The sequence below is a fragment of the Poecilia reticulata genome, chromosome 6 (genome assembly GCF_904066995.2).
Source record: "Poecilia reticulata chromosome 6, P_reticulata-male-v2, whole genome shotgun sequence".
NCBI lineage: Eukaryota > Metazoa > Chordata > Actinopteri > Cyprinodontiformes > Poeciliidae > Poecilia > Poecilia reticulata.
Genome location: NC_088835.1, coordinates 1,027,057 through 1,047,084, shown reverse-complemented (window position 1 = coordinate 1,047,084; position 20,028 = coordinate 1,027,057). Strand labels below are relative to the sequence as shown.

General features: G+C 39.8%; 1 protein-coding gene across 6 annotated transcripts in view; it reads right to left on the bottom strand.

Moving 5' to 3' along the window:
• cttnbp2 (cortactin binding protein 2) overlaps nucleotides 1-20,028 on the bottom strand; it is a 93,098-nt gene that overhangs the window by 16,607 nt on the left and 56,463 nt on the right. For 3 of the 6 annotated variants that reach the window (XM_081607600.1, XM_081607599.1, XM_081607601.1), the window contains exons 4-10: nucleotides 15,712-17,140; nucleotides 10,617-10,913; nucleotides 8,566-8,665; nucleotides 5,431-5,581; nucleotides 3,359-3,541; nucleotides 1,892-2,023; nucleotides 668-785 (exon numbers count right to left, since the gene is read on the bottom strand). In XM_081607600.1, coding sequence (XP_081463726.1) covers nucleotides 668-785; nucleotides 1,892-2,023; nucleotides 3,359-3,541; nucleotides 5,431-5,581; nucleotides 8,566-8,665; nucleotides 10,617-10,913; nucleotides 15,712-17,140 — 2,410 coding nt within the window. The remainder of the gene's footprint in view (nucleotides 1-667; nucleotides 786-1,891; nucleotides 2,024-3,358; nucleotides 3,542-5,430; nucleotides 5,582-8,565; nucleotides 8,666-10,616; nucleotides 10,914-15,711; nucleotides 17,141-20,028) is intronic. The other 3 variants (XM_008410654.3, XM_017305253.2, XM_008410656.3) reach the window with 1 other exon arrangement.

Below are 20,028 nucleotides of genomic sequence, written 5' to 3'. Positions count from 1 at the left end.
GCAATCCGCAAGAGCAGAGGAAAAACATAGATGTCACACAGCAGCGTCCGTGTATGGAGGTTATCCACATCAACACATACTCCTGATTTTTATTCTGTCTGAATTCTGTCACATTCACCAGCTGTGTGACAACTTAGGTTTGTCAGAAAATTAGGAGTTTATTCTTTTTTACTAAGAAACGTATTGAGTGCAGCGATATCAGAAGCCTTCACATCATGGTCATGAACTCATTCTGCTTTTTACTATGCATATTTTAATTTGCTTACTTACATTTTTCAGTTTAATTCTGAATAATCCTAAACTATGGATGGGGGGCTCAATAAGCTTGTAAGTGCTCATTAAGCTGTGCAGCCTCCTCACCTCCCTCCCTGATATAAAGGCCCAATTCATTTAAAATTTAACAGTTTTCAAAGATTTCAAATGACAAAAGTAAGTTATAGTAGCTTTAGTTCTAAATAGCTGATATAGATTCATGCTCTGCACACCCTGTGGAAGAAAGAACATTTTAACTTCCTACAGTGTTCCTGCTCTCAGCAGCAGGTTTAAAATAATACACACAATAACACAACTTTAAAACATGTCCCCAAGTTTGACTATGGCATGAAGGAAAATAAGCATAAACACAATGGCTCTATTAAAGCACAAGTAAAAAAAGACGAACACTCACCAAGGTTTTCCAACAGATCTTTGCAGTCGTCTGTTGCCACATCATGAATTGTGCGATTACACTTATCCCTCCGCTCGATGTCCTGCTCACTGTGGCTGCACAACACCTCCAGACACTCCTGCATGTATATACACGCACGCGCACACACACACACACACACGCACACACACACACACACACACCCACGCGCACACATACGCGCACACACACACACACACACACACACACACACACACACGCACACACACGCACACGCACACACACACACACACACACACACACACACCAATAAATCAGATGAGCGCAAGACAAAAGCTGTCTCTCTTTCAAGTAACTGTAATTTGAATAAGATTAAGCGTGAAGACAGATTCTTAATTCGTATTGCATGCAGTCTGATGAATGTTGTCCTCTAAGGACAGAAACTCCATTAGCTGTTGGTGTGGAGATGGAGCAGGTGGATGATTCACAGAGGATTTACTCAGGTGAAGAAGAAAAGGTTTATCGATCAGATTAAAATGAAACAAGTATGGACAGATTTATCACATATAATATGAACTAAGCACACTGAACATAGTGGTATAAGCAGCATGTGAACATGTATGACCGAACATGTATGACACTGTTCCTAATCGTTCCACATGTTCTGAAGAATCTAAAAACAAGTTAACGAGAGGCTCTAAATGCACAAGAATGAAGTGAATTTTGTGAAATATTATGTCTGTTTTATCTAGAGATAATGTGTTAGGATGAAAGGTATGAAGTTTGAACTAGAGCTGCACTTTTTTCACCTCCAATACGATATCAGAGGACAGAAAAACAGCTGAATTGACTTAAAATGTGTCTTTTTTTTTTTTTTAAACACAAACTTAAATGTAATGAATCACAAATTTATTTGATAACTCTGCACTAGTACAGACACTTACATACACCAATAGTCTCACAAACTTGGTCAAACGGAAACAACACAACTTTAAGTTTTTCTATCAGCCTCTTATGAAGTAGAACAGCCAATGGAGGACGAAGACGCCTTCACAGCCACTGAAGATTAAGGGGGAGGTGGTGGAGGAGGTGGAGGACTACAAATATCTGGGAGTGGTGATCGGCAACAGACTAGACTGGACATCCAACACTGACGCTGTGTACAAGAAGGGGATGAGCGGACTCTATTTCCTGAGGAAGCTGAGATCATTTAATGTGTGCAGCAAGATGTTGGAGATATTCTACCACAGCGTTGTTGCCGGTGCCATTTTCTTTGCTGTTGTGTGTTGGGGAAGCAGCATCAGAGCCAGTGACTCTAACAGACTGAACAGGGTCATCAGGAAAGCTGGCTCTGTACTTGGACTGAAACTGGAGACCCTGGAAAATGTGGTGGAGAGGAGGACAATGAAGAAGCTGTTGTCTATCCTGGTTAACAAGCTGCACCCTCTCCACCACACAGTGGACAGACAGCGGAGCACTTTCTCGCACAGACTGCTTCAGCTCCGTTGTCGTAGGGACAGATACAGGAAATCTTTCCTGCCACAGGCTATCACTTTGTATAATAAACGTTAAGTCACCATTGTACAGATTTGTCTTGTACAGATTGTTCACAAAGCACTATTGTACGGATTATTAATATTCACTGTTCATATTGTACAGAATTTTACATTCTACATTTCAAAGCATTTTTATATTTTATTTTATTTTGTTTTTTATTTTTATTGGTAACTTGATCTGTGTGTATATGTATGCTGCAACTGCACAGTAATTTCCTGTCTGGGATGAATAAAGTATTTCTATTCTATTCTACGAAAAGTATAAATAATAAAGAAAGTGAAAGTGACAAAAACAAAAGGTTGACTACTTTGGTCAAACATGCAAAAATAAACTGCAACAAACCTCTAAATGGTTCAGAAAGTGCGATTAGTAATTATAAATATAATAGAAAATAAATAATAAAGCATGACGTCGCTTGGAGCAGAAAGCTCCCACATTTGTCCCAAATTTTGGAATAAATCTAGTAAAATATCAAACGTATGATATGTTTCTGTGTTGAACGATGACACAAGTCTAAAGTGCTGCTGTAACGCAAGCAGACACACAGCAGCAGTGGTGGGAAAGTGTGTTTCCTTCACAGGAATCTGACTGCATTTTAACACACAGTAAAGGCAGAGCCGTCCAAACCTCTTCTCTCTGTGGGTTTAGCCACAGTTTTTAACTGCAGCTCTGCTCTACTGAAATTAACAGGAGAAAATGTTTTAGCTCACTCTAATCATCTGCTCTCTTTCTCCATCCACAGACATTCGGTTTAACAAAAACCTGCTCTTTTGTAGAGGGAAACTTTCCCTAAATACAGTTAAAAGGTGTTAAATTAAGTTCATTGTAGGTTCTTTTAAACCTATGATGAGTCAATTACTGCCACAACTGATAAAAAATACTAAATCCTCCAGTAGATTAGAAAGCAGCATGTTCATTCAGCCCCGATTTCCTTAATTTTGGGAGACACTTGAATGTGAGCAAAGTTCTAAAAATCAACCAACTCAGTGACTTTCTTGTTATATTAAGCAACATTTCAGACAAAAAAAATTAGTATTGGACAAATTAGGAATCGAATTTGTCGGCAGGCTTTTTAAGGACCGGTGATCAGCCAGAAAACTGAACTTTTTCTGAAATCGGTGCAGCCGATGCTCGGTGTGGGTCCGTTCGTTTTACCTTGAGGCCCAAGGCAGCGGCCATGTGTGCTGGGGTCCAGCCGTCACTGTTGGCCTGGTTCAGGAGGGCGGCGGACAGGGCTGGTCCGTCCAGTGCGTCGGAGGGATCGACGTGGTGCAGCAGGAGACGGAGTATGTCTACGTGTCCCGAGCAGACAGCAGCATGCAGCGTTGTGCAGCCGTCCTGTACAGAGGTTATGTTTGAATTAAATGAAATGTAGCATATTCACATAATGACCATTATGTCATTATGTGAATGACATAATGACATAATGTCCAATCTACCATTGTCTCCAATGGTAGATTGGAGACAAATCTACCATGTTGATTTGTCTCTTCTGTCATCACTTTTGATCAAATAATCTATGTGCTCATTAACGTGGAGTGAATTCTTTCCTTATGTACTAATCTATTTTTCAGCTCTGAAGTTATTTTCAAATACAGATAAGAATCCTTTATCAGATACAACAGACAAAATCCCAATGAGTTACCAATTGTTCTACATTTATTATCAATAAGACGAATATGTGAAATGTGAAGAATATATAAAACTGATTAAATAAAATACTTCTATTGAGAATCCTCAGCATTGATTAAACTCACATGGTCAAAAAACTGGGGGGAAAAATCTCTTTTGAAACTATCTCTACTTTACTCTCATATCTAAACTGGTTCCTATCCAAAAATTAAAAAAGCAGAGTACGGTAGAATTATCTTCATGGAAACATTATATATTTTAATGAAATGTGGTGTGGACTGGATATTCTGAGAATGTTCAGAGTGTAATATTTACAATTCACCACATCTGTCCCGCTTTGCCCTGACTTGGCTTCATTCTAACTTCTCACTTGCGCTGAAGTAGTTAAGTTTCTGCAGGTTTTTTTTAGAGCTTTGGATCAGCTTGTTTTTAGCGCCCCCTTTGTCTGTTTTCTTGGCACTGGCGTTCCAGCTCCCTAACCTGCTAACTGGTTTACATTTCCTCTAAAACATTTACATGTGGAGTAATAAACACACTGAGTCCACAGCGCCTTGCAAAAGTCTTTACAACCCATTATCCAATTAAATGTGAGTAGATTCATTATTTTCCATGTTTTTGCATAATTGTGCTTTTGTACAACAAAAACAAAGCATTCTGATCCTGATTCTGCAAGAAGTGTCAGTCTATCATTTAAAAATCCCAATAAATACATTGACGTTTGTGGATGAACAGCTTTAAAATACGGAAGCAGTCAACAGGGTAGAAATAATTTAGCCAGTAGAATTTGGATGACGTGTTGATTAAAACAGTGAGGTGGAGTCATGGTTTCCATTTGGAACTTTGTTTAGGACACATAATCTTGATGTTTCAGGAAAAAAACAAGGGGATAAACATTAAAACACACACAGCTTTCCACACTTAGCCTCTTGTCTCAGCATCTGCAGCACGCTGTCAGAACAACTGCCTTAAAACCATTCTGAGAATCACCGACTATGCAGTTTCCAGCATTTTAAAACATTCCAGGCTAATTTCAGACTGTACTGATTACTATTTGAATGTTAAATTATTGTTTTTAACAAAAAAATTAAATAAAAATTTGGCCAACATATTTGTTTAGGCCTAAAATATGTTAGTGCTTCGGAGGTCGGATATGTTACAGAGCACAGCAGAAACAGCGGGTTAAATATAGAACAAAGAAAGTAACTAAATATAGGGGCTCATCGCATGCTGCCACAGCAACTCACTGAGCTCTTATGGTTACCATGGAGACACAGAAAGCCAGTACATCAATGGGCTCGCACGATTCAGACGACCAAACCTCGGAGACTACTTAAAATCCTTTGTGTGGAGCGAGTGAGTGTGAAACAAAGAGTGTTACTATGTAGTAACGAGCAGTCAGGAGACAGGATGGGTAATCCCAACCCAAAAAAATAGAGAAACCAAACAAAAAAACAAACAAACAAAAAAAAACAATAAAATATACTAATAATATCAAATTTTGTTATTCAGAGGAAAGTTTTTTCATTTGTACCAGAAACCACATAATAAACCACGTGAGTCACAACAGAATGGCAGGATGGCAGAGGAAGCCTTACTGTGTTGGTGAGTGAGCGATTGGCTCCTGCGGTCAGTAGAGCCTGAGCGCAGTCCAGGCTTCCTGCCTCGCAGGCCAGGAACAGGGGAGTCTGGCCCTGGGCTGCTACCGGGTCCACAGCGGCTCTGGACGCCAGCAGAACCTCCACGCAGCTGCAGGGACAACCGCCACGTTAGCAACTCTCCTCACGTCACATTTTAAGATATTATAATTAATAACATGCATCAAGTTTCTGGAGAATATCGTTGACCGGCTCAGTCACAGTTCTATAGATTTAAACCTGATCTTTAGTGCTCATTTATTTCAACAGGTTTCCACTTTTTAAGAAGATTTAAGTCAACATGCAAAAAATAATCAACTGCTGTGAATTATTTTTGAAAATGCATGAGCTATCATTAAGATATAACTGTGTATTTATGTTTTTTAAAAACTTGGCTATTACCTCTGGCAACATAGCATGGTTTTGTGATGTAAAAAAAATAAAAACATGGTGAATCTTTTCTGAGATTTTCCCAACTTTGATGTTACCTATCACCTGTACGACTTCATTCAAAAACTAGCTGAAATTATTTTGGGGGAAAATAAAAAAAAATACACACCTCTGGAAAAAATGAGAAGACCACTTAAAATGTTCAGTTTCTCTGATTTTACTTTTTATAGGTATATGTTTGAGTAAAATGAACGTTGCTCTAGTCTCGCCAGAAAAAAACCTTCACAGAATTTACGAGATTAAGTAGACCCACCGTGACAAAATGTAAAACTGGTGATTGACGTTTTTAAAGTCAACCTACATTTTTTTTTAAATTAATTTAAGACTTTTTAAGACATGGAAACCCTGTTAAAATACATTCAGGTCACTATGATGCTTCAACAACCATAACCATGATGCTTTGAATCATTAATAATCATAATGTTGATTTGTCAAACCCGCTCTTTGACAGGAGAATAAACTAATCTCAGGCATGTGGTGTGACTTTTGCTTGGTAGTGGCACTAAATAAAAAGAACGGAACATGGACAGTTCTTTCACCGACAATAAACACTGTTACCATGAGAACCAGACATTTGTACAGAGGGTGCAACATTAATAATTTACTTCTACGTTCTCCTCATACAGGCTTACTGTCATCCCTCATTGCATGACATAAAAACTGTTCATGAGACTCCTGGACTATGAGTTTAAATCAAATGTCGAGTCTTTGTATTTCTGGCTAACGTGTGACCTAAATCCAAGTTGCAGACTTGAGTCCCTCACTCCACTGACACACAAGTCCTTGCCGAAAGAAAATTTAGATGACGACACCATTTCTGGTAATCATTTGCGTTATCTGTTTTAGTTTATTTTCAGTATTTAAACTTAATCAAACAGAGAAGAGTTCAGCCTTTTAGTGGTAGTAGAGGAAAATGCCTGGGAAAAACGAGCCGCTCCGTTCACAGTACCACTGAGTCATGACTACAGAATAACTAGTGAACATTACTGAGTAAGCTGTTTGAAAGTGTGTGTGTGTGCATGTGTGTGTGACTAGGACTTGAGAAGGGGAGGTGGAGTTGAACATCCCCCTCTATATATACCATGGTGATCGGATATTACAGCGCTGAACACACCCGAGCCGCGCCGACCTCGTGTCTTTCGGCTGACAGAGCTTGGTTGAAACTTGAAAGACGTTTTTAACAAACCTTTAAACACCACTGCATCAGTCACACAATGTGTGTGTTATGTGGACAACCAGAAGCAACAATCTTTGAACCGTAATTACATTCATTTCACCAGAAACACAAACGTTTAGGTTGGCACCGAGCATCGGACACTATTTCCACGTCTAATAACAACTGATGACATCAGGTCTTTATTTACCTAAATAAACGACTGAGGCACCATTGAAATATGGGTCAAATTAAAAATGGAAAACCTCCTCCTGCATGTAGAGCTTTCCATTTCTATAAACAGGGTTCCTAAACTCAGACTATGAATGAACCTTTTATAGAAGAGATCCATGTCATAAGAGATTTCTGGGTGCATTGAAAAGGAGGGTTGGTCATAATTCAAAGGGCAGAACAGAACAAAAGAAAGCAGAAGCAGGAAAAGAACAAATAAAGAAGCAAACAGAGAAAGACATTGGAAAGCAAGACGGGGAGAAACCTTTGAAAGAGTTTTGAGGGAGTCACAACCAGATAAAGGGGCACAAGACAGGAGAAGAAACCTTACGTTTGTGTAACATTATTTTCACCATTTTTGTTGCTGTTGGCAACACCTTAATTTTTTCAAGAGCCATACTTAGTGAACAGTAACTGATTGATAATCTTGATATTTGAGAGACTTTTCGTCCTTTTTAAGCAATAGACTTTTTGGTTTTGACCTTTATGAGACATGATAAATTCACATCAACTTTGTCAGATTCCATGTGGCAGATCCATCTAATGCCAGGTGGTGATAGCACTTTATATCAAGACTCTAAGCCATCTAATTTCTTCAACCTATCCAGTCTTCAACATCATAGTTAGGGATGAACTGATCCATTTTTCCATTTCCGAGACCAATTATTATATCGATATCAGAGGTTTAGTATCGATCGATACTGATCGCAAGCTGAATTGACTTAAAATGTTTGGTTTTTTAAACAGACATAAATATACTGAATTGAAAATTCATTTGATAACTCTGCACAAATACATCACAATTAGATATGAAAATAGCTTCACAAGCTTGGTCAAACATGTAAAAACTAATTGAATTTGTTCAGTCTCTGCAGTTAGTTGTAGAACAGCCAATGTAAAAGAACCTTGGTCAAAAACGCAAAAATACACCCTTCAAATAGTTCAGAAAGCTAAAATACCAATTCTGAATATAATGTAATAAAGCATGATGTTGCGCAGAGCACAAAGCATAGAGTTAGACAGAATAGATCTGCCCTTATGGATCGGGCACATTGTTATACCAGATCTAGAATTTATTTTAATATTGGGACAGATACAGATATCAGCATCTCATCATAGACAACTATTTTAAAGATATCAGCTACTAATTAAATCAGTCATTTTGATTTGGATTAACTAATTGTTGTCAAAAGATTCATAATAAGTACAAAGAATGACAGATACAGGTCTGTCCTTTGCAGAAGCGTTTAAATGAGTCCCACCTGGCGTCGCCGTGGGCGGCAGCAAAGTGTAAGGGTGTGAATCCATTTTCATCCAAAATGTCAGCAGGCAGCCCTGCAGACAGCAGCAGCTTCACACACTCTGAACGGGAGAAGAGCAGAGGAGGAGGGGTGATGTAGCAACCGGCTCGAAATCAGTAGAGGCACCCACACTTACATTAAAAAAAACCACAAGCCAGAAGACACAAAGTACAGTCATTACATGTATAAATACTTCATGCAATTCATTCTGCACATAAAAGTCAAAATGTGAAATGAACTTTGCTTAGTAAACAGACTTACACACTGTTGTCACAAAAGTTAATATGAAATATCAAAGATGTATCGATGGATTTCAGTTTGATGGGTTTGTTAAAAATTTGGTTGTGAATTCCAAAGAGAGAATTGGCAGAACAGCCTGGGAGTCTCAGAGGAAACTCCTCTGGGGGCCACAATGCCTGGTGGCCATGGCTCAGATCAGGACAAACCAGAGCTAAGAGCTGCTGGGACCTGGAGCCAAAGCTGTGCTGGTTCCATGAAAGTAAGGAAGATCTGACCCAACAGGGGGTGTCCATCGTCCTGTCCCATGATTAGGATGTTTCCTGGCATCAGAACAGGCTTGACCACAGAAAAGGTTCCTTTTTGAATACTTGTTCTGAATTCTTCTCGAGTTTTAAAATACATTACAAATTTATTTGATAACTCTGCATCAGCACAGCATACTTAAATACACCAATAGCTTCACAAGTTTGGTCAAAAATGGAAAAACAACTTTAATTTGTTCAGTCAGAGCAGGTAGGTGTAGAACAGTCAATGTAAAATAAATAATAAAGAAATTGAAACTGATAAAAAACAATGGGTTGACTATCTTGGTCAAATATAAAAAAATAAACTGCAACAAACCTTTCTTCAAATGGTTCAGAAAGTGCAGTTAGGAATTCTAAATATAATGTAAAATAAATATTAAAGCATGATATTGCTCAGAGCACATAGCATAGAATTACACTGAATAGATCTGGTCTTATAGAAGGGGCATATTGTCTCTGATACCCAATCTAGAATAGTTTTCCATATTGGGGTGCGATATCAGTATCGGATTGAGGCATCTATAAGCACAAACATCTAAGAATATTAATGCAAGACAGAATGAGGTTTGTTTGATTTTTTTGTCCCTCAGGCTCTAGTCTGAGGGACAACATCCATCATGGATTGATGATGACCAAACATGTCAGCCTAGAAACCAGCAGCAGAGAGAGAGGCACGCAAAGATCTTCAAAGGAGTTCATCGCTCAGTTCTTGTAGTTTGTGTTTGTCAGATGAATGAGCGTGTAATGTTTGCTGACGTTACATCTCCCCACAAGACAGCTCCGCATTCTCCTTCACAATCTAACAGCAGCAGACATAATGGGATCAGCCACAGCTCACGCAGTTACCACTTCAGTCCACCTCTGTCTGATCTCTGCATGTAAACGTAGTGGCTGTGCAGCTCAACCTGCGGCCACACCGTTCTTCTCTTCAACTGGTAAGTTCTATAATATCAGCCCATCAATTTGAATCACCAATACGTAAATAAAAATGCTACATTTTATATGCCCAAAAGGGGCATATAAACTGTATATGTATGTCTATTTTACGCAGACATACAGTTGTCACAGTTTTTGCTTAATGTAGAGCAAGTATTGACTATGTTCTTGCTTTGTTTTCCAATCAAGATGAAGAAATCTATGGTGTAATTATTATGTGTATATTAGGTGTATTATTATTTTTCCTTCTCCTCTTTTTGGTGTGCTCTACATTAACTCTAAGCTGCTCTTCAGACTTAAACCACATTAAAGGCAAAAATAGAAGCAAAAATAAACCCCTGATTTCTATGATAGTTTCACTTGAAGCAGACAATCAATGACGTGTTTTATTCCCTATAAGCAGACCAGGTCATTAGACATCTACCTGCTGCCAGTCAACAGGTTTATACACAAGTGAGAAGTTATAAATGAGCAAACTGCCAAAATCATCAGCTTTCAACAAAAGATTACGACTAGTGAAGTTTTACTTACCAGTTTGTCCATTCTGAGCAGCAGCAAACAAGGCAGAAGTTTGGTTGTGACCGAGGTGGAAGTTTGGGTCAAGAAGATGGGGCGAAGTTTCCAAAGTAGTGGTAGAGGCGATGTCAGTGGGTGAGGTGGTAGGAGTGATACATGTTATGGTGGTTCCGTTCGAGTCTGGTTGGTTAAGCAGCATTGACAATAAAGTGACATTTCCCTGGGAAGCAGCTTGGAGGAGCAGGAGGTGCCTACTGTCCAGGGCAGCAGGCCCACCGCTACTTAGAGAGGAGACTATGGAGGGACACCAGCCTGCAGGGTGGAGGGAGGAGGAGGGGGAGTACAGGTTAAACTAGGACGAGGAAGACCAGGAGTGAGACTAGAAGTGCTGAGCAAGGGAGAGCAAGGGCACGAGAAGGTGGAAGGGAAGGAGAAAACGTTCAGTTTTCACACACATTTTACAGAGCAAGCTCCTATGTAAACATTTCAGGCCAAAAACTGAAGCATCAAATTCATCAGTCTAACATGTGGGCAGAAAAACATTGTTCAAACCAACCACTGAACAGTCAAACAAGTTCAAGAACAAGAAGGCAACTTGGAAAAATGCAAAGCATAATGACGAAAACATAAAATTAACAATATTTCATGCGCATGCAACTGCATGTCCTAGTGACGAAGGATCAGACAAAACTTCATAATCCTAAACTTGATCCTAGATATGATTGGAATTTTATCAAGCTAATCACTTTTAATGTTAGAAACAGATATGCTTCAACCTTTGCAGGTAAAGTTCAAGGTTCCCCTGGTCATACAAAACTCTAAATATAAATAAAATACACTGTGGAGATTTTGTCTTTGTCTTTTGGGGACAGTAAAAGTATAAAAAGTGTTCTTTATGGTACTTTCTGTAGAAATATTAAGTTTTGTGTGAGGTCACCAGGAGGGCTAATAACTCTGACCAATAGAGGAACTTTAAAGACTTAGAATCTCCTATTTTTGTTGTTCAGTCAAAAGGAAGAAGCAGCAAGTGCTTGAAAATCTATATTTAAACGCAAAAGATTTATTCATTAAAAATCTTTGCATTGTAAAAAATTATATAACTTCTTTCTGATTACACATATAGTCAAATATATGCAAACCATTTTTTAGAGCTAGCAGATGACAATGGTCTGTACATGGCTGTAGTACATCTAATAAAAGACAGCAAAATACAAAGACAAAGACAAAATACAAACAGCTACATATTCCAGGAATATGTTAATCACTTAGCAACATTGATAAAAATCACAAAATTCCTGAAAAACATAATCGGAACTTGTTAGGGGAAAATGACACATTTTATGTAAAATTATTTCAGCAAGACAGACAGAAAAATGTTAGAAAATACTTTTGCTGTTTAGCGAATAGCCACTTTTACAATAGTGTTAAAAACAACAACTAATACTGCTACTTTTTTCAAAACTGAATCAGAAACATATCAACTAGATCTATTATGATTAAGTCCGCTAACTGCAAAGATTTTGAAACTGTTTGATTAAACCAATTAATGTATATATTATCAGTGAGCTCGTCGGGTTGGCCAGCTTAAGAAGAAGCTACCTGTTTTATTGTCACACAACTTCAGATCTGTTGCGCAAATCCAATTAATGCTTAGGCCTGTCACGATAACAAATTTTGCCAAGCGATTAATTGTCTAAAAAATTATTGCAATAAACGATAATATTGTTTTGAGACCTTTTGACACTGATTTAATGGAAATGACTGATAATGCATGCGGTTTTCTGCCATAGATACACTTTATTTTCAAAAGAACACATAACACTGGAACTATAACTAAATAAACAAAACAACCAAAAACAAAAATAAAATGGATTCTCAGTCCCCATTAACAAAAAACCTACTTGAATAAAAGCTAAACAACAAAAAGCCAAAATGGAAATAAATACTGCATTCAACCAAAAGAGTGCAGATATGAAATCTGTATACTATATTGCCCTTCAGTAATCACAAGATTTAAATAGAGAAGATGGGCACATCCGACTACCTGATGCAGTAGTTCATACTACACGATTTCTTTTGCCCCTATTTTCCCCTTATGACAATCTTAGATTGTTGGCCGATCTAAGATTGTCGCTGGTGATTTCGTAACCGATCATCCTGTAGTGTGTAGCGGGTTACGGTGGATCGTTTTGGCCGCTCCGATCTAAATCAGGGATTTCACCCGACTGGAAGCGTCAATGCAGCCCGTTGAATGTGACAGGTAGCCAATCAGAAAGCGCGGATTCTCCTCCGTGCTTTCTGAGGGGAAATTACGGAGGGGAATCCCAAACAGCTGACACGGCGCAACCCAAAGTCCAGCTGACATTGGAGGTGATATGTGGAAACAACATTAATATTTATTCAACATTTCGTGCAAAGAATATAGAAATGACAAGGGGAGGAACTGGAGCCAAATTGCTACCGCAGTTGATAAACCCGGTAGGTTTTCAGCTATTCTTCGTTAACGTGACATAAATAGATTATTTGATTTTCATTCAGTCAGGACTTTATGCTGACTCTAGCCACATGCATCACAGGTAGATTCTAATAAAGCATTGATTGATGCCTGGTTTTAAAATTAGTTAACTGGACTTGTAGCCATTATTTTGTGCCCATGTGGCTGGACACCACACGGCACGACAACCAGATCGAACCATTATACCTAGGATTTTTGTCAGGTTTTGAAAATGGGCTGCCAGTCCGCCAACCACTCTTGTAGTGTGCTCTGGACATTACACTAAGGAAGATCACCGGAGTTGAGCCTTTTTTCATTCAGTGTCATCAACAGACAGAAAAAAAGACAGGAAGAGACGATAAAGTCGATAATTAAAATGAGGTCGATAGGTTTAATTTATCGTGCGATTAATTGATTTATCATTTATCGTGACAGGCCTATAATGCTGATTCAGAACTTATTTGAAGATTTAATTTTACATTTTGCTCAAAGCATGTGGTCTAGGTGCTGGCTCTTCTAGAAACAACCAAATCTGGCAAAGTCAAAGTAAATAAAGTGTCTCGCAAAAGCAATCATACATCTTGAACTTTTTCACATTTCTTTCTGCTACAAACTCATTTTTGTGAATATATTTACAAATTTATGTCACAAATCAACAAAAAGTAGCAGATAGATGCCAAGTGGAAGGAACATTTCACGTGTTTTTCACAAGTTTTTGTTACAAATAAAAACCTGAAAATATTTTAGATTTTGCTCCTAAGTGAATTCTTGGACTGGATGGAGAGCATTTACAAAAAGTTACATTCAAGTCTAGAAAAAACTGAACTGGATTAAGGTCTGAACTTTGATTGGATCATTCAAACACTTTTATATTCTCTAAGTTGTATTTAGTTCCACCCACTTCCTCATCAACCCTGACGAGCTTCGTTATCCCTGCTGGAGAAAGGTATCCACCAGCATAATGCTACCATTATCATGCTTCAACATGGACATGGTGTATTCAAGATAATGTGCAAAGCATTTGAATAGTTTCTTGTTGTTAGTGTGGGCTCGCTAACATAAAAACTGCTCCTTAAAATGCTCAAAACCTGGGATACTCCTTTACAACACAACCCTGCTTTAAACAGAGTTTAAACCACAACTTTATGCCTAGCCTGGTTTGGGATAAAGCCAGGACAAATATTACTAATATTTGCTTGGGACAAATTGATTGACTTTATTCAGAGGCATCAGTGTAAAAAGGGCTGGATGGTACACCCTTCAACAGATTTGTATTTGTAAAAAAAATTGAAAACTGTATATTATTCTTGTTTCCGTTCACAATTAAAAATTACTTGTTTCTATTCTATTAAAATCTTAATAAAACACATTAACGCTTGTCTTTGTATTGTGAGGAATTTTGTGAAAGTTCAAGGTCTATAATTAATTTAGCAAGGCACTGTAGATAAGTTATATTATTATACAACAGTCCGTCACCCACAGTAATACATACATCATCTAATTGAATATTGACAAAATTATGAATTGTTTTAACCAAATGAAAAAGACAATGATAATAGTGTCTTGCAAACACGATTAAAGAGATTATATAAGAGTAATAAAGTCGGAGTGGGGGAGCATGCTGCGTGTGATGTTGAAAAGCAACAAGGGGATAAATAAGAATGAAAATTGTGATTAATATTAATTTTGAATCAACAATACTATTAATAATGTATATATGTGTGTGTGTGTGTGTGTGTGTGTGTGTGTGTGTGTGTGTGTGTGTGTGTGTGTGTGTGTGTGTGTGTGTGTGTGTGTGTGTGCATGTGTACTTTAAAACAGGGCATGAATGTACATTAATTAATTCAAAATACACACTTTGTAACATTCCACAGGAAAGTTTTAGAATATATTTAGTAACGACTGCTGTTAGAGCTTTTATTATCATTTCTTTCAGATTTAAAGCAAAGCGAAAAAGTTAACAAGACAATATGAATACCACTTGATTAGGGTTTGTAGTAAAATGAGTAAAACCTTTGAACAAATGAACAAAAAATTATTATTTTTAATCATAGCAAGTGAAAACATACAACAGCAAAAATGAAATTGCTGAAATGTTTAACAACAATTTGTTAGTAGCTCACATTCATGAAAGATGAGACAGAAAAAACAGTGTTCAAAGTTAACTGATGATGGCATGCCATAAGAACTGGAGGAAGGGAAGGGAAGGGAAGGAGAAAGCAGCCTCTGGCATCAGCTTCAGAGAGGACAGGGGTTACTTATAGAAAGGCCAAACCAATCAGAATACACAGGAGAACCAAGGACCTCTGGCTGCCTCGGCTCAACATTATATTCAGTTTGCCCCAAAGTTGTCAGCGTGCGATGCTGACATGGCTGAGGTGACATGTGATAAGAGAGCTGCCCAGACACCAGGACTTATTAGAGGAAGAGAGATGAGTGAAGGGAAAGTGCAGTGAGCAACATCAGACTTGGCCTATGAGGTATTCAAGTGTGACTTGATCACTATGCTTTGCTATCCTGGACAAGTACAAAGGTCAGTTTGAAAGACTGTTAAGGAAAATAAAAAGGCAGCAGTAGGAGCTGGAGGGAGACAGAGCTTGTAGGAGCCCCCGTTACCTGATGCTGTTGCCAGGGGGCTGCCTGCTGAGGCACGGGAACTACAGGAAGATGGAGCACTAATGGAGGAGGATGTGGAGGGAGGGTGTATGGAGGAGGGACTACTGACAGTAGTGGCAGAACTGATGTCTTGGGGGGACTCTGCGCATGCTGTTGCTGCCTGCCGCTGAGGCCCCCGACCGGGCACTGGCGAGCGGGGGCAGGCACCCACCTGAGAGGCAGTCAGGGCTGGGACCAGGTCCAGGGTAGGTTTTGGTGGCAGCTGGGGTGTGGCAGGCTTCAGGCCGGCCCCTGGGGAGCGACTGCTGTCCCCCACTACCTTGATGGACGGATGAGGAGGTGAGGGGGTCTGGGAAAGCCCTGGTTTTTTAGGAGGTATGGGAGGAGGGTTCCCCCGGTCGATCCTGGTCACTGTGGGCGACTTGAGGCCGATGGGATGGCTCAGGCGGCCGGGGAAGGGTCCGCCCTCTGAGGCGGAGTGGGGCAGTCCCGGACGGAGGGGTCCGGCTCCTCCTGTGGGGGGGCTGGTGAAGCGCGACAAGACCTGCGTCACAGTATGACGCGCTTGCTGTTTGGCTGCAAAGTTGTCGCGGTTGGTTGGGGAAAGGTCACGGGCCGGCGGGCTCTGAGATGCCGTTCCATTTTGGTCCTGTTCCTGAAACTTGTAGCGGGCTGCCTGGACGCGGGGGCTCACCCCAGTGGGTAGGCCGTGGGGAGTTTGGCCCTCTGAGCCATTTTCTGTTTGTGCCAATCCTCCTGAGCTGCTGTGGACAATCCCCCTTCCAGTCGTCTTTGGCAAACTAAGACCCACATAGTTGGCAGGGGCTGGTTTGGCAGGTATAGAGAGGGGAGTCTTCTTAGGACCCTCAGCCTCAGTAAGGGGCACGTCTGTTTGACAAGATGCTGTTTGACAGCTTATGGACTCCGTGGCTATAGATACAGATATCATAGCTTTGGGTTTGGGTGGTGTACTGGTGGCAGCAGCAGGTTCCCCTCCGGCCGCAGCAGCAGGTGAAGCAACAGCAGCGTCATCTTTCTCATCACCCCGTTCAGTTCTGAGCTGCTCCACCTGCTGCTGCAAGCCCTGACTCTCTGCCTCCGCTCGTCCCAGCCTGGCTCGCAGCTGCTCGCATTCTGTGTCAAATTCTGACAGCTGCTTCTCCATCTTGGCCTCCATCTGCTGGCTACGTTGGCGCTCGCCGCCCAGCTCCTCCTGCAGCCGGCCAGAGGTGCGACTCTCTTCATCCAGGCGAGCTTGAATCTCGTCGAAGCGCTGCGACTCCTCCACCACCCGAGTGGCAAGCTGCTTGCACTCGCGCACCAGCATCATGACAATGTGCTTATTCTTCTCACGTTCGTCCTTTAGCTGTGCTGTTAGCTTGCGGTGCTCTTGCTCCAGACTCTGGAGCTGAAGCTTCTCCATCTCCAGCTAGAAAAAGAACAGCGCAACTTTAGTGAACAATACTATCCATTGTCACATTTGATATTCAAGCATCTGGTGGTGAGGTTTGGCTAATCTAGAGGATACCTAAATCAAGCTTTTAATGAAGACTAAGATAAAAAAAAAAAAGTCAAATCTTTGATTTCTATTGGTAATTCCACAATCTACATAATATAATGTAATGTAAAAAAAAAAAAATCCAATTAATCAAATGAGCCTTGAAATTAAATCCACCGTAGAAAGTATATTTTGTCAGTCCTCAAGTTGTCTTAAATTCAGCTTGTGCACCAAGACAGATTTAGTGAAGTCGGTGTGTAACTCCGGGTGTCCTGCATGTTTTAGATGTTCCCGGGTTCAAAAAGCCCAGATCCAACAGATTGGTTCAGTTCCCGGCCTCAACACAGCCATTATTTCAGCTGTGTTGTAGGAGGTACATCTAAAACGAACAGGGCTCTGCCTGGAAATGTGTATGGTTGACTCTTGATGCCTTGTCTTTGCCCTGCCTTCTATATCTGGACCATCTGCTATTCTTAGCCCAGCGCTGGCTTCACAGAGTTTGTCACGGTTTAACAGGAGGATCTCCACCTGATTCTAACTCCTCCAGTGCTTTAACAAGTCCCTAACAATACAGCTGATGTCCAGCATTCTCTGTCACAATGTTGACCTGTCCCACTCTTGATCAGCCCATCCATTCACCTACTATGTCCAAAACGATCACAGATTACGTCTTGCTGCTGTCTTAACAGGACAGCGAGGGGTGGGGGTGAGGGTTGGGGTGAGGGCGGGTCACTGGTGGGTGCTGAAGGAAGTTGGAGGTGCTACAACAAGCTGCTAATTGGTTGAGGATTAATACTTGTGAATGTCACCTACTGGGTGGGATAGTTGAAACTTTATAACTGATGTTTGTGCAGATTTAAAAATGATTTAGATTATCCATCTTATGTATCTCAAAACACATCACTGTACATGTTTCCTGGTTGGCAGAGGGTTCCACCCCTCCATCTGGTCTTGTTAAAGTTTCAGTCATTTGGAGGTACTTCTTAGATATGCTTTAGATTACCAGAACAGTTTTCTGAGCACCCGCCTCTTACTATTGAAAAACACATATTGCTGAATTATTTTTCTTGTTTTGTAGGAGGTAACATGTATAGTATGTAATATTAAATACTGCACGTTTTGCCTGGACTTGTGTGGAGACACAAAACAGTCTCTTATTCCATGCCATCCTACACTCTTAAAACACAGAAGACTGCTTTTATTAACTAAAACTTTTCATGACATTAAACCACTGTTTGAATGCCTGTTAAAAGCAGGGGTGCACCAATGATGGGGGGTCAGTCAGTCAGCTCTTTGCTGAGGTAGATAAGACTGGGTGACTGCTGATCTCCTAAAATTAAGAAAACTGGGGGCAATTTATTGGCCGGCCAATTTATTGGTGCACCCCTAGTTCAAAGTCTAATTAGAAAAGATTAGGTTAAAGAAAAGATTAATCAAAATGATCTTGCTTATTAATTATAAAAAATTTTTTTGAAAACTTCTTAAACAATCAATAATAAATTCCTGATTTGTCCCAACTGTAAATATTTGGATGATGAATTAAACTATTTTTTTTCTAAGTTTAATAAGTTACACGTTTCAAAATACACATGTATTCACCTAGACCAGTGTTTTTCAACCTTTTTTGAGCGAATGTACATTATTTTAATTGAAAAAATCTCGAGGCACACCACCAACCAAACATGTAAACAAAGATACTCTGTAGCCACCTATACATATATAGTCATTCTTATCAAAGTCTCAATCAAATAAACACAAAAATTTATTTTTATCACATTTTACATTTCTTATTTCAAATTGCACTTCACATGTCCACTTCAAAAATACCCCTGAACAGCCACAACACTGTGGTGTTAAATTTAAAGAAGTTGTAGAAAACGTCAAAATGTTTTACAGACTAATCCACAAGCATTCTTATAGCTGGAATACAGAAAATAATTCTTATTCTGAAAGAAGCAATAATATTTGGGAAACATTTCACTTCATATTCAGTTACAATATGAAGAGTTGCATGTATAAAATGTCAATATCTGTATATTTTACCCACCTAGTGTGAAACCTGTGCATGTTTGGATGAAAACAGCTGATTTCCTGGCAGAAATAGAAGATTTCAGTTTCTCTCTGGTTTTAGTTTTTATAGTAGCCAGGCTTAAGAAGCTCCCTTCACACAGATAAGTTGTGGGAAATGGACTCATGTTCTTTCCAACTACTGCTGAGCTTCACTGCCTTTTCCATCACTGTCGTCAGTCTTGCTAGATACAATGCTCTCACTGTTACCTGTAACATTCATGCATCACTAATTCTCGTTTTAACCCTCCCGACCCCACTGAGGGAAAAAGGGTGCAAGAAAATGGATGGATGGATGGATGGATAATTCTCGTTTTAATGTAAAATGCTCTGCACCTACTGCCATCTAGTGGTAAGAAAATTACATGATTACGCCGCTAGTCACTGCTACCGCAGACACTCGAAGATGGCATTATTTGCAGATAATTCATTTTCAAAAAATATTTTAAAACCAATTACCATATTTTTTGGACTATAGAGCATACCATACTAGCACCTTCAATTTTTTTTTAAAAATAAGACAAAAAAAACTGGAAGCTGCTCTCGGTTTTCCATAAGGACCCAGCAGAGGGCTGCGTCCTAATAAATCTGCTGGATATATTAAGGACGCAGCACTCCGTCTCCAAAGCCGAACCACGGTTTCGTTCACACCGAGCTTAAATGCAGCGGCTCTATTTCCCTCCTGTAGTGCCAGATCGACAGCCCTCAACTTAAAAGCTGCATTATATGAGTTTGAAAACATTTATCCGTCG